General features: G+C 39.6%; 2 protein-coding genes across 2 annotated transcripts in view; both read left to right on the top strand.

The window, feature by feature from the left end:
• quo (quattro) overlaps positions 1–617 on the top strand; it is a 28,373-nt gene extending 27,756 nt beyond the window's left edge. Inside the window, exon 24 of the mRNA XM_069157956.1 lies at positions 61–617. The gene's annotated coding sequence lies outside the window, so the exon portion shown is untranslated. The remainder of the gene's footprint in view (positions 1–60) is intronic.
• Positions 618–2,588: 1,971 nt separating this feature from the next.
• tgm2b (transglutaminase 2b) lies at positions 2,589–13,090 on the top strand. The gene is made up of 13 exons (XM_069157943.1): positions 2,589–2,715; positions 5,890–6,069; positions 7,036–7,254; positions 7,894–8,012; positions 8,486–8,614; positions 8,772–8,949; positions 9,111–9,243; positions 9,982–10,085; positions 10,193–10,432; positions 11,111–11,386; positions 11,468–11,628; positions 11,796–11,932; positions 12,262–13,090. Exons 1-13 carry the CDS (start codon positions 2,706–2,708, stop codon positions 12,407–12,409), a joined length of 2,034 nt encoding a protein of 677 aa, XP_069014044.1. The 5' UTR covers positions 2,589–2,705; the 3' UTR covers positions 12,410–13,090.
• Positions 13,091–13,314: the final 224 nt, after the last annotated feature.

The following is a 13,314-nucleotide window of genomic DNA, read 5'->3' as shown; positions in this document are numbered from 1 at the left end:
AAACTGTTTTTTTTGTTAAAATGGAAGGTTAACTTAAATGTTTCATATTTTTTTCCACAGATCTGGAAGAAACCTATGAAGAACAGTCTGTTTGTGTCAACGCTGAGGATGAAACTATTTAAATAGAAATCCCTTTATTCCAGCTGTTACTGTAATCTATTACCACTCTGTAAATAAAGCTTCTTTTTAATATCCTCACGAAAACAAAGGTCAGAAAATGTTCTGTAATTGTTCTGTGTTCGGAACTAAATGATGACAAATGTAATGGCTTTACATAGGTGCACTGTACATCAGTCTAGTTTTATCGCTCAAGTAAAGGATCATAGAGTTGCTATAGTCTGTGTGTCTGTGCTTATTTGTTATTCATAACACAATACTAAAATGTACTGTTTTTTGAAAATGAGGCTAAATCACTATGGTGCCATAATTATCAAAGCATAATTTCAACTTTTATGTCCAAACATTTATGTTTTGCTTATTTGCTCTGAAAATAAAACACGTTCACTCCATTTCTTTTCTATTAAGTTTAAAAGTTTTGTATAAACTATGTTACTGGTATGAATATTGATCTATATGACACTTGTGACAGGAAATACAAAATAGTTGTAGTGATGATTTATGTGCGCTTTTGTGTTTTTATTTACACCTCAACATTATTTTTGCAATAAACTGAACCAACTGTACTTACAACCAGAATGACATATCAAAAGTCAGAATTTGGTGTATATATATATATATATATCAAAGATAAAGCTATACAGATGTGTTTCAATGATTGAATGAAAGTAAACGAGCCATCAGAAAATGATCACATGCTTTCCTTAAGTATTTAATTGAAGGTTGAACTCCTAGCAGGTAGAGGATCTCGGTCAAAATACTAATCATATAAAAAGTGCATAACAGGAAGTGAAACCTTGTAGCCACAAAATCACAATTTTGAGATTTGTTTTGGGAGATTTTCACATTAACACGAATAACTTTTAAAGAAAATCCTAATTAAATTTTACCAGGTACTTCCATTATGTTGAAGGCCATGGCTGTCATGTAATGTACAATAAAAAAACACACTTTCTCTGGAACTGATTGTCCCTAATATACTTGTGATTCAGCAATTCGTTTCACACAGCTGGCATGTAGAGCCATTAATTGAGGACATAACTGTCTCAGCAAAAACAGCAGTTAACAGAGAGCGCAGCTGTCCTACACATTGTTTGATTTGATTTGACAGTAAATCCTCATCTGTTTCTATGTTTTCTCTGTTGTTTTCTTTTTTAACCCCCACCCACTTTTTTTTACACCCACTTTTATTATTTAGTCTAAAAGTATAAGGTCAGATCTCGCAGTTTTCTGAAGTAGCCTCGTCTGCTTTGGCAAATCATCTCATTCAACCACACTGTGTGGATTTGCACTGAGCTCTTGTTTTGGCTTCACTTTTATTAATCACTGAAATCACATTCCTGACATAATGCCCAACTCTGGAGCCAAGATTCATGCCCGGAGAGGCACAGGGCAGGCTTTTTGCATGAAACACCAAAGATGAAACCACGGATCTTTAGCAGCGACCTCAAACACAGTTTGCACAATTTATCCTTTTGAACATTTTGTAGCTAATTATGAACTAATGCAATTTTTCCATGATGCAGCGGTTCATTGTGAGCTGTGCGTACAGATTACAGGATATTATTGTGACATAGTTAAGTGCACGTTTGATTGACAGCTGATTTAGCCCTTCCTAAAAGATTAGGCTTATTCTATTACTTTTTCATTACCCAAAGCTATTTTAAAAACACCAAAAGCAACAAATGCACTGGTTTCTCAGTGTGTTCACCCTGAGTGTGGTATTCAACAACAAGCCCATTGGTTCCTGCAGAGGACCTAAATAAAAAAAACCTAAATTGACAGATATATAGCTTCATTTTTAAAAAGTTTCAGTAACCCCTCCTAGATAGCTGGGAACTGTAGTTTACAGCACATGTTACTAAAATGGGAGTAAATAGTCTTTGCTGAGGACTATTTTCAGCAGCGGACTGATACCAGCAGAGTACAGCAGGATTGTGTAGGTTGAATTGACTAGAAATGAACTAGAATGGGTTCATAGTGCATATAGCCTACATTACGGTCCGGATAACAATGAAGCTCTTTGGCGCAGGGAAATGAGTTACATGTATTGAAAACACACTTAATGCTTGCTAGAGGCATTGTTTTACGTCTTTTCACAGGATGTCACCTGAAATTTCATAACCCAATTGTAAACTGCATAAAATAACCTGCTTTTGTTTTGCACTGAAACTATAGGGCTACTTGGCCACTGCACACACGTTTTAGCTTAGTTATTAAAAGACGATTTCCCGGTACAGAGATCACTGCAATAGGCTTCTTTTGACAAACATTTACACATAAGGTCAACACATTTTGAGTGAGTTTGTAATTCTTTTCCACAGAATAGCACCGTGTCATGACGTACGGCGCGTGAATCACTGGAGGATGTACAGATAGAGCTACAGTGTGTGCGTGTGAGCGCTCGAGCCAAGGCTTGCCGTTTTTTTCTGTGTAGGGGAGGGTCGCGTCACACCCACCATCAGGCTGACGAGCAGGGGAGGACTACAAATAAGACCGAGGTAGCAGCAGTGACACACGACTTTCCCCTCTGAACTCGAGAATTACTCAAGTTAAAGTTTAGAAAAAGAACACAGCAGGAGTCAGTCATGGTTAAAGGTAAGCTGCCTCCTACTTCTATTTTTTTTTATATATATATATTTTTATCCGACCTGTCTTGAAGTGGTCTTTGAAGTAACAAGTGGAAACTATTTGCTACTATTTACTATTTATTTGGCTCGACCGGTAATAATCTAATTAAATGGTTAAAAACTGGCTTCGGCAACTAACGACTGTTTGCATGATTGACTTATTTGACGAGTATTTATTTAATAATCGATTAGCTGTTTAGTCTTTAAAATATAGAAAAGAAAAAAAAAGAAAAGAAAAATAATTGCAGTTCATTGTTTCTCAGCCCATGGTGCAGTCTATAATCTCTAAAACCAAAATTTAGGAATTAAAAAATGGACTGAAACAATTAATTGAATATTAAAATAGTAGCAATACGTTTTCTGTTGATCAACTAATCGATTATTCAACTAATCATTGCAGATTTCATAGTGACATAATCTTAATGGATTTATTCAAATCGGTTCACCATGTTTATTGTTTTCATCCCATTATTTCCAATGTGGATGTTTATGTTATTGTTACTTTAAATGTAACACTGTATATTTTGATGGTTTGTACAGTTTCTCTTAATCACTGACTGACAAGTTCATATGCAGGAAGGTCAAACTTTTTCTGAAGATGCAGTCATGGTGTGTTTAGTCATCACCTTCAGGTTTCATCATCATTCAGCAGTGCAGTGCTGCAGTGAAAGTTCAGAGATCTGAAGCCCTAAGAAAATGTTTGTGTTATAAATAATTGTTGCTCTGGGACTTCAACAATTATAATAGCAGCTGAGAACAACTGGCGCTTCCACTTGATAGCACACACACTACAAATAGTTTGCTTTATAACTGTGAAAAGACATTAAAAACTCCCCAAACAACATGCCAAATGTCCAGGTTTGCTCTGAATCACGACTTAAATCTGAAAATCCTGCTCCCCTGTGTGCAGTGTAAAGGTGTAGCATACAAAAAATATCTGGGGAGGGTTGCTGGACACTTTTTTGAAGAACAGTACGTGTATTCAACAGTAAGCTTTAAAAAAACTGGAAAAACCTAGTCTGAATAGTAACAAATGTATTTATTTATTCAACATTACTGGATTTTAAAAGTCAGTCTCAATACAAATATGAACAAAACCTTGTTAGACATCCTGACACCACCACCACGTAGAATAAATGTCGCTCTGGTAAATAAGTGACACCTGTTTTCCAACTGTTAGACAAACACAAAATGTTCATTTGAAACTGAAAGTGCTTTGTGATGGAGATCTGAAGTCAGCATGGGTGTTGTCTCGAAGACTGAAAAGTTCTTTTACTTCAGTGTTTGCATATTTATTTTTCCAGGATTAAAATAGTGTTTACTCTACCAGCTACTACCCAGTTGTCACCCGCAAGATTTTGTAAATTTTCTTGCAAGGCTCTTAGTGGCCTCAGTGCTGCTGCTGCTGAGACAGTCCCTGTGTGATGTAGCTCATGTAGCGCGGGCATGTATAGTATGTAAAGGTTAGTGAGGAAGGCAGGCAGAAGGCTCAGAAATCTCTGCCTGACCATTTTATACTGGAGTGCGGCTACAGGTTACGTAACCCTACAGAATAAACTGCAAGCGACATGTTTTCAATTTTGCTTTGCACTGCACATGCATACCATCTGGCACTGCATCACTGCTTAAATTTAAACGACACCCTCTGTTAGACTGCAGTTAGGAAGGAAATCAAAATACATTTTCATTCATATCAATTATGTAGCTGCAACAAGGCCCCCAGATCACTATCGAAAGGATGATGTCATTTGCCTGTTGTTTCTGAAGGTTTTGCGTCACAAATTCTCATGTTTTTAATCCCAGTAATGGTTTTCACATTCTGTAAGCCGGGGATCTGTTTTATTGGATTCTCTTGCCTTTACAGTAAAACTTTTTTTCCCCAGATGGTCCCTCAAGAAACTGTTAAATAATGCCTGTGCTCCAGTGCGAAGCTCATATTTTTTGATAGAACAAATGTGAGTTAAATAACTTGGGAGTGATGCACAGACTAAACAGCAAAGCCCTCATGACCGTCTGTCAACAATCTCCAGCTGTTCCAGAATAGGTGCACACTACGCCAACAAGTCTTCAGTTAAGACCTGGAACAAGGTCAAAATCAGTAAAACATCAGAGCCAGGACAAATACAGAGGAATGACTCCCCATGGACTTCATATAAAACAACAAGAAGTCTTTCCTGCTTAATCTTGGCCAAGCCTCGACAACAACACCTCAAGCTTGTTTGCAGGACTTTGCTCAACACCAAAGCATAATATATAGAGTGAGGCTGACCTCCTGACATGTCACGGAGCAGCCCGCCCAGTAGTTGGACAGCTGCAGAAAGACTGTAGGGGGATTTTATATGAGGACCCTAACTTCTCCTGAAAACAGGAAATCAGAGGGTGGGATTCTCTTAGTCACAACGGGCTGTGGAGAGTGGGAGTGTGCAGGGAGGGACTGTCTGTCTGTGTTTACCCTCGGTTAAATCAGTACAGAAAGACCTGTCAAACAAACTTATCTTACTATTCAGAAAATGTCTGAGCGTCCTGCAGTTCACTGTTTTTCAACCACTTTATCTTAATAGTGAACCTAACAAATTCAACCTTTCCCTAATATTGAATCAGTCAGGAAAGTGAAGACATTATAAAATAGAAGCAGCAAAGAAAGTAGGATATATAGGCCACATTCATAGCTGCAACATAAAGGAAAACCAGATGTATGTAAACCACAGTTTTCTGGTTAATTCACCATAAAAATGTTATTTGTAATTGTTTGACCTTGTAAATGTTTTATTAAATCCCTCAATGTACACAGGTTTCACCACTTGCACTTTGTTGTGGCATTTTAAGTGCTCCATAAACGTACGATTATATTTTCCTCCTTTTCTGTTATTATAATAAACAAGAATGGGACTGATGAGCTAAATACAGATCCATGTGCTTTACAAATTTCACTGATTATAATAAAACACTTTTTTTTTTATTGCTGCAGTGTGTAGTATTTTAAAAATACTGTAACATAATAATAGCACAAACCTTCCGAACAGTAAAACATTTTTTTTTTTTTAGAGAATAACAGTAACTTCCATTAAAATGGTGGTTAAAATTAACCTGTGCTGTATATTTTAAATGACAACTGACTTTCTTTCTTTTTTTTCCTTTTAAGCTCTGGACGTTGATCGCTGGAACCTGGAATGCCAGTTTAACAACACTGACCATCGTACCGATCTCAACGGCGTGGATCGGCTCATTGTGAGGAGAGGCCAGCCGTTCACAATCAGCCTGTACCTTCGCTCTGGAAGCTACCAGCCGGGAGTCAGCTCTCTCGACTGCGTTGCAGAAACAGGTGCTGCTCCTTTTTGCCACCACTAATTCTTGCACTATACTATATACATTTTAAGTATTTTTCCTCCAGACACATTTCTGCTGGTATAATGGTCATTTGCACTGAACAATACATCTAAACAAAATTCATATAACTAGAAAAGTGTGTGTCAGAGTGGTGAAGGAAAAGCATTGTAGCTATGTCCTCTCAGTCAGGAAGTCAGGGGCACACTGGACCCACCTACTACTGTGTGGTTCTGCTCACATTATTTTCCTCGTTACCTTTTCAGAGATGAGAAGGGAAAAGGAGCAGTAACGTTGATGGAAAGGAAAGGAAAGTACTTTCCCCCTTGTTCAGTGATACTGCTATTGGTTTTGACTGTGAGCATACTTACAGTAGCTGTGAGATGGCGTGTTCCTGTTTCCATTGTCAACTTCAAGTCCTCCGTCATAGTTCAAGGATAGTTCGATGAACTTTGCTGTTTTGGTTGGGAGCCCCAGACTTCCTTAACTTCTGAATACAAACACTGATAAAAAAATATCTGTTGCTTTTCCTTTTTTTACTGTTTTGATAAACTTCTTGTGAAGGACTATGATATGACAACTGTTGCACCCCATTGTATGCAACGCTTTAAACAGGAAATGTTGCTTATCATAGATAACCATTTAAGGTCAAGCATATTTTAATGTTTTCCAGGAGGAGCCTTCATCCCACCCAATGTAAAGGAAGTGATCAAAAAGCTTGCTGGTGCCTTAGGTGGCTGTATTCAGCGAAAGATTTACCAGACCTCAATGACAAATGGTTTTAAACAAGGAGCTATTACACAGCTATGCAATCCATGCATGAGAAGAGATGCCAGAGATGTTTGAAATAATTTTAGCTCGGGCTGGGAAAACTCTGAGTTTTCACTCCCCAGACACAAATGTTTCACGAAGATCTCTTGGCTTCCTGTTTCAGACTCTGAGCTGTATTTACTGTTACATGCAGGTCCTCAACCCTCTGAGCAGTATGGCACCAGGGCCTCCTTTGGTCTGTCTGCCAACGTGGACACTTCCCACTGGAGCGCCGCTGTCACCAGTCCTCCCGGGGACATGGTGGCCCTGTCAATCTGCTCCGCCCCTGACGCACCCATAGGTCGCTACACCCTGACCCTGGGCCAGTCCGGGAGGATCGACTTCATTCTGCTTTTTAACCCCTGGTGTTCAGGTGGGTAAACACACCATACGTCAAGCTGTCGTGAAGTGGATCCTGTGCAGATACTGCTTTCATGATCATGTTTCATAACAAAGTGGGCTCAGGATGGGAACTATTCAGGAGCAGTGGTGAAGAGTTCATATAGAGGGCACTCGTGGTTTAGTCCAGGAATTATTGTGTGATTTTTAAGCAATAGTTCAACATTTTGGGACATGTGATCCAAGTTGCTAGTTATTTTTGCCTAGCATAAAGACAGGAAAAAGTGAGCCTTGCTTTGTACGAAGGTCACTAAATCCACGTACTACCACCTCCAAAGCTCATTAATTAAAATGCCATATGTGGTTTATTTAACTCTAAACAAAAAACAAAGTGAAATAAAATAGCAAATTGTTTTACTGAGGGTTATTTGTCAGACTATTTGTGAATGTATCTTCTTATAGTCCCTGCAGAAGAGCAAAGAAATTTGAAGGTTAAGTGGAAATTTTCTAATTTAAATGCTATGAATAAAGTCAATGATTACAACCTGAGAAAGTATGTTTTTAGTTTCCATTAAATTAACACAGGTGCGACATCAACAGTCCTGTTCCAGTTAGGACATGCGTTAGGTATTAGAACATTAATTGTGTCGTTTGTGATGTTTCCTGCCAACAGGGGATGCAGTTTATATGGACAATAAGCAGAGTCTGGAGGAGTACGTTTTGTCTCAGGATGGAATCATTTTTCAAGGCGACCACAAATATCCCCAAACAACTCCCTGGAATTTTGGCCAGGTACCAACACCAACACTGTTAGCCTTACTTCATCATACACAAAGCCAATCAGATGAGCCAAAGTCGTGCCAGAGCAGTGAGGGAGTTTAAATTATGCTTATCCTGATAACAAGAAATGTTCCACTTGTCAAGGGATTCATGATGTGTTACGAAACTGCAAAAAAACACAATCATCTCTGAGCATCTGTCACTGAAATTAACAGAGATATTTACTGTATATCTGACAGTGGACAGTGTAGGCTTATTCTTTTATATCTGATTACACTCTGCACATGGCATTACGAGAGCATTACTGGTGCAGCTGTTGAAGCTTCACTGCATGTCAGTTTTAAACATCCCATTTGCTGTGTATTCATGGCGGTTTTTGTTGAAAGGTTCTCAAAATTATATTCTGATTATTTTTCCACGTGTATACTTTCATCACTGATAAACAAATAATCAGCAGGAAATTGTCTTTGTTTTTTTTGGTACAGTTTGAAAGTGGGATCCTGGATGTCTGTCTGAGGATTCTGGATATGAATCCTAAATGCCTGAGAAATCCTGGCAAAGACCACTCAGGGAGAAGAAATCCCATCTACGTATCCCGAGTGCTGAGTGCCATGGTATGCCATATTTCAGTTCTAATTTGTTCTTTTCTGTCTCTTAATTATTTATTTGCAAAGATGTTTTTATGCGTGTTTTACAAATAAGTTGAGTTGAAATTTATGCTTATATTTCATGAGAAAAACGTTTTTCACACTTTATTTCTTTGCCTGGCAGGTGAATTGTAATGATGACAAAGGGGTGTTGCTGGGAAAATGGACAGATGGTTATGAAGGAGGTGTGAGCCCCATGGTCTGGAGGGGCAGTGTGGAGATTCTGCGCAACTGGGACACACAGGCCTGCCAGCCTGTTCGCTACGGACAGTGCTGGGTTTTTGCAGCAGTGGCCTGCTCGGGTAAGATAGAACAGAACTGAGCTCCGTAGCTTATCTCTACAAAACACACTTATTTGTCATCAAGCAGACACGATGTAACACCACACATTTAAACAAAGCTATGATTCTGCTTCTCCTTTGACTATCCTAATACTCAATAAGTTGTTTTTATTCCCTGTTAGTTTTCAGAGCTCTGGGCATCCCGTGCCGTGTCATCACCAATTTCCTGTCTGCCCACGACACAAACAGCAACATGGTGATTGAACGCTACATCAACGAAAATGGAGACCTCATTCGGTCCAGAGACATGATTTGGTGAGAGCTCATTAAAGTTGTATTTAAACCTAAACATTATGACCACTCACAGATAATGCAAATTATTATCATGCAACCAGAGCATACGCCTTTATTTATTGGACATTGATTGAACAAACAGTTCTCGTAGTCAGTGTGTTGGATTCAGGAGATAGGTGCAGGTGTACAGGCCTGAGTGACTTTGACAATGGCTAGACAGCTGGGTCTTAGTAAGGATTACCAAGTCTTATATAACGCTACTCCAAGTTGAAACATAGAAGGCGATTTAGATGCCAGATACCACAGAGCAATTTTAAAGTTCCGGTACAGTCTACGTCTTTGTTTGCGGGCGCTGTTTTGGTGGCACGCAAAAGACCAACAGCATATTAATTGTAATGCGGTCATAATGTTTTGGTTCCTTGGTATATGTTATACTGCAGGCAGAGGAAATTAATTAGAAGATGATATATTTCAGTAAAAATAGGAAACTACTGTGTAGTATTTCAAAAAGACAATGTATTCTGAAATTAAAGGACAGTAAACACAAACGTTGCTCAGGAATTCAATAGGAAATACCATATGTGTGTAAAAGCACTTCCCATGGGTTTAGAACAGCAGAGATTTAATGGGCAGAACTTCAGTTGTGACTTTACCAGTTTATGGCAGTTTTGGTACAGTAACAACATCAGAACAAGTGTAGATATGGTGTGTCTTTATTTACTGTAGCGGTGGGCCTGATGGTGTGTATTTTATCGGCAGGAACTTTCACTGCTGGGTAGAGAGCTGGATGACCAGGCCCGACTTAAAGCCAGACTTTAATGGCTGGCAGGCCAGTGACCCTACACCTCAGGAGAAAAGTGAAGGTAACAAAAGCTCAAATTAACAAACCTGTAAAACTGTTTTATTTGTAATTAAGAAAGATGCTCACTAATCTATTAATATTTGATCCTGCATTTTCCTCTTCCCTCAGGAGTGTACTGCTGTGGCCCCATCCCTGTCAGGGCCATCAAGGAGGGGGAGCTCACGTTAAAGTATGACGCCCCCTTTGTGTTTGCTGAGGTTAATGCCGATGTCATCACATACATGAAGAAAAAAGATGGCAGCACATCGAATGTCACTACCACCACAGCAGTGGGGCAGAAGATCAGCACCAAGAGGGTGGGCAGCGACGCCAGAGAGGACATCACTCATCTCTACAAGTACCCTGAAGGTAGCGAGCACTACTAGACGCATATATGAAGACAAACCAGACTAATTAACTTCTGTTAAGAGCAAAATGATGCAAACAATCTCATATCAAATAACTTATGAGAAGGGTGCTGATTAAATCATCAAGTGGAGTTGATGTCTAGCTTAAATATTTTATGGTATTTAAACACACTATAAAAGATGTAATTAACTATATACAAACTTTCTGACTTTCTGATAGTTTCTGGTACTTTTTGAGTACCAGCGGATAAAGTCAAGGGCCATACCTGACTTGGAATTTTTTTCAAATTGCATTTAACTTTTCAACACAAAATTTTGACTTTTTGCTTACCCTGCAGTTTGCCCTTCATCACTCTTCCAGGCAGGTCTCCCAAGGTGCAAAACGCCACCTCCACCAGGGCCATGTTGCCTTAGTCTACAATTACAGAACTCCTTACGAGGCTGCAGCTGGCGTAGACTGCCGGTTGGCATTGCAAAGCATCATAGATAACATTGACAGGCATTGTGGTCAAAAACACCCCCCAGTCTGGACCTCACTCCTACCCAGACAACCTAGTGTCGCTCACCACATTCACCCAGACAACACACTCCTGGCTGTCTGCATGAGTCTAGTGACATCTGGTCCTGGCTCACAACTAACCACAATTAACTTTTAACCCATTTGCTTCCATATCCTCAGGATCTGATGAAGAGCGTGGAACTTTCAAGAAGGCCAACCACCAAAACAAGCTGCTCCATCAGCAGCAGAATCAAGGCCTGCACCTCACGATCAAGGTGACATCAGACATGAAAAAGGGCTGCGACTTCGACGTCTTTGCTGTGGTCACCAACAACACGCAAAGCGACAAGAAGTGTCGCCTGGTGTTCGGGTCCAGTACTGTGACTTACAATGGGTTTCTGGGAGGAAACTGTGGCTTTAAAGATCTGCTCAATGTGGAGCTCTCGCCAGGAGCAGGTAATGTGGCAGTTACATGGGAATCTTTCTACATTTGTCTTTTCACTGAGTTTAAAAAATATATCGTGTGTGTTCCTGCAGAGAGGCGAATCCCACTCAGGCTTAGCTACTGTAAGTACGGTGGCCTTCTCACTGAGGGCAACTTAATTCGTCTGGCTGCTCTGCTGATGGACTACAGCACCAGAGAGGCAACTCGGGCAGTGAGAAACATTGTCCTGGACGATCCTGAAATCAAAATCAGAGTGAGTACTACAATACACGCTGTAACTGTGGCCCATTGCAGAGCATGTTAGCTCAGGTATATTGAAATACCAACATCTGTGATTGTGTTTATTAAAAGCGCTTGGGCCAAGCCAAAACTGTGGTGTACTTAGTGTGAGATTAACTAACACCAGGCTGTGCTCTGCAGATCCTGGGTGAACCAAAGGAGAATCGGAAGCTGGCCGCAGAGATCACCCTGAAAAATCCTCTGCCGGAGACGCTGGAGAACTGCTGTTTCACCATCGAGGGGGCCAACCTGACCGCTGGGCGCGTCATCTCGGAGAGGTTGTATGAGTGCCTTGTTGTCAATCTAGTAAACAATCACTCAATGATTACATTTTTATGATATGATCTTATCCACTGAGTAAAGATTGGCCTATCAATTACTTTACATAAACGCATGATGAGACATGATCCATTTTAATCACCACTCGGATGTTTGGTCAAACTCTCCTACTCAGCAGTTCAAATGCTGCCGTTTCATCGGCATCTTCTCCATAAACAGTCAAAAGTATTATGACTTCTAATTGGAACTCATGGACTAAATATTTATGCAATCAGAGGACTGTTTCTGTTTCTGTCGTAAAAGTAATATTCAAGTATTTCTACTACAGGCTGGACTCAGTGGGACCTGGGGAAGATGCCAAGGTGAAAATCTACTTCACTCCCAACCACTCTGGAATGAGGAAGCTGGTGGTCGACTTTGACAGTAACAAGTTGTGTCACGTCAAGGGCTACAGGAACGTCATCATTGGAAAATAAAACCTTTCCGCTTTTACAGTCTAATAGATAGCATTTTTTCTGAACTGTAAACTGTCCAGCTTCTTAAAGAGAAGCACACGCTCCCTCTTTGGCACAGAGCTTAACACTCAAAATGCTTTTCTGCTCAGAGCCGTCAATACTTTAATGTGACTTGTGAATGCTTTGTGTTCATTAAGGCAATGTGCATCAATCAAATATGTGCATGCAAAACTTTAAAACGGAATATTTACTGTTTCTTCTCAAAGTCTGAAGTCATGATTAGTATATCAAGTACTATGTAGTATTTCATACGATTAAAAGTGTCGTTATACGCCTCATTATTTTGTGATGGTGTTGCAACTTGTTGGAGATCATCTTTGTGTTGTCGTGAATAACAGCAGGAATGCAAAGTCTACATTATATTTTTTTTTAGCACTTAATGTGACATTCTGTACGTTTGCACTTTCAACAAAGGTAAAGTAGCATGTGGTCGTTGTGAGGTTGTTTCGCTTGTTATCGACTGATCATGAATATTTTATCTGCTCAGGAGATCATGTTAGACAGCAGTGATAAATGTAAGCCTGTAAACATTCCTCTGCAGTATAATACGAAAGCTTCTCCACCCTCTGTAAAACATGCTACTCTTTGTGTTTCACTACACGCCACCATATATAAATATAATAAAGATACATTCATTTTAAACAGCTCTCCACCTCACTATCTTCTTTTTCTCTCCTTGCTCCTGGGACACACATCACATCAAAAAACCTGTACTGCCATTGCAACAGAGCATAATAAACCCCTCTCCCTCATAAATCCTTCACTACTGATTAAACTCTTAGAGGAGGGACATAAACTATATTACATAATATTCATAATTTTCTGAAAAGTAACCCCTGTAACCTTTCACATGTTCTTTTTCTTGG

This window comes from Embiotoca jacksoni, unplaced genomic scaffold (assembly GCF_022577435.1).
Source record: "Embiotoca jacksoni isolate LCO1_2020_lvr unplaced genomic scaffold, fEmbJac1.0.p SCAF_1, whole genome shotgun sequence".
NCBI classification, from domain to species: domain Eukaryota; kingdom Metazoa; phylum Chordata; class Actinopteri; family Embiotocidae; genus Embiotoca; species Embiotoca jacksoni.
Note: the sequence above shows the minus strand (reverse complement) of the source record. Positions and strands in the feature narration are given on the sequence as shown.

Excerpts from the sequence above, each read along its gene's own strand:
- tgm2b (XM_069157943.1), top strand. Across the intron at positions 7,255-7,893 it reads TTTTAACCCCTGGTGTTCAG|GGGATGCAGTTTATATGGAC; the intron begins GTGGGTAAACAC and ends TCCTGCCAACAG. Across the intron at positions 8,013-8,485 it reads CTCCCTGGAATTTTGGCCAG|TTTGAAAGTGGGATCCTGGA; the intron begins GTACCAACACCA and ends TTTTTGGTACAG.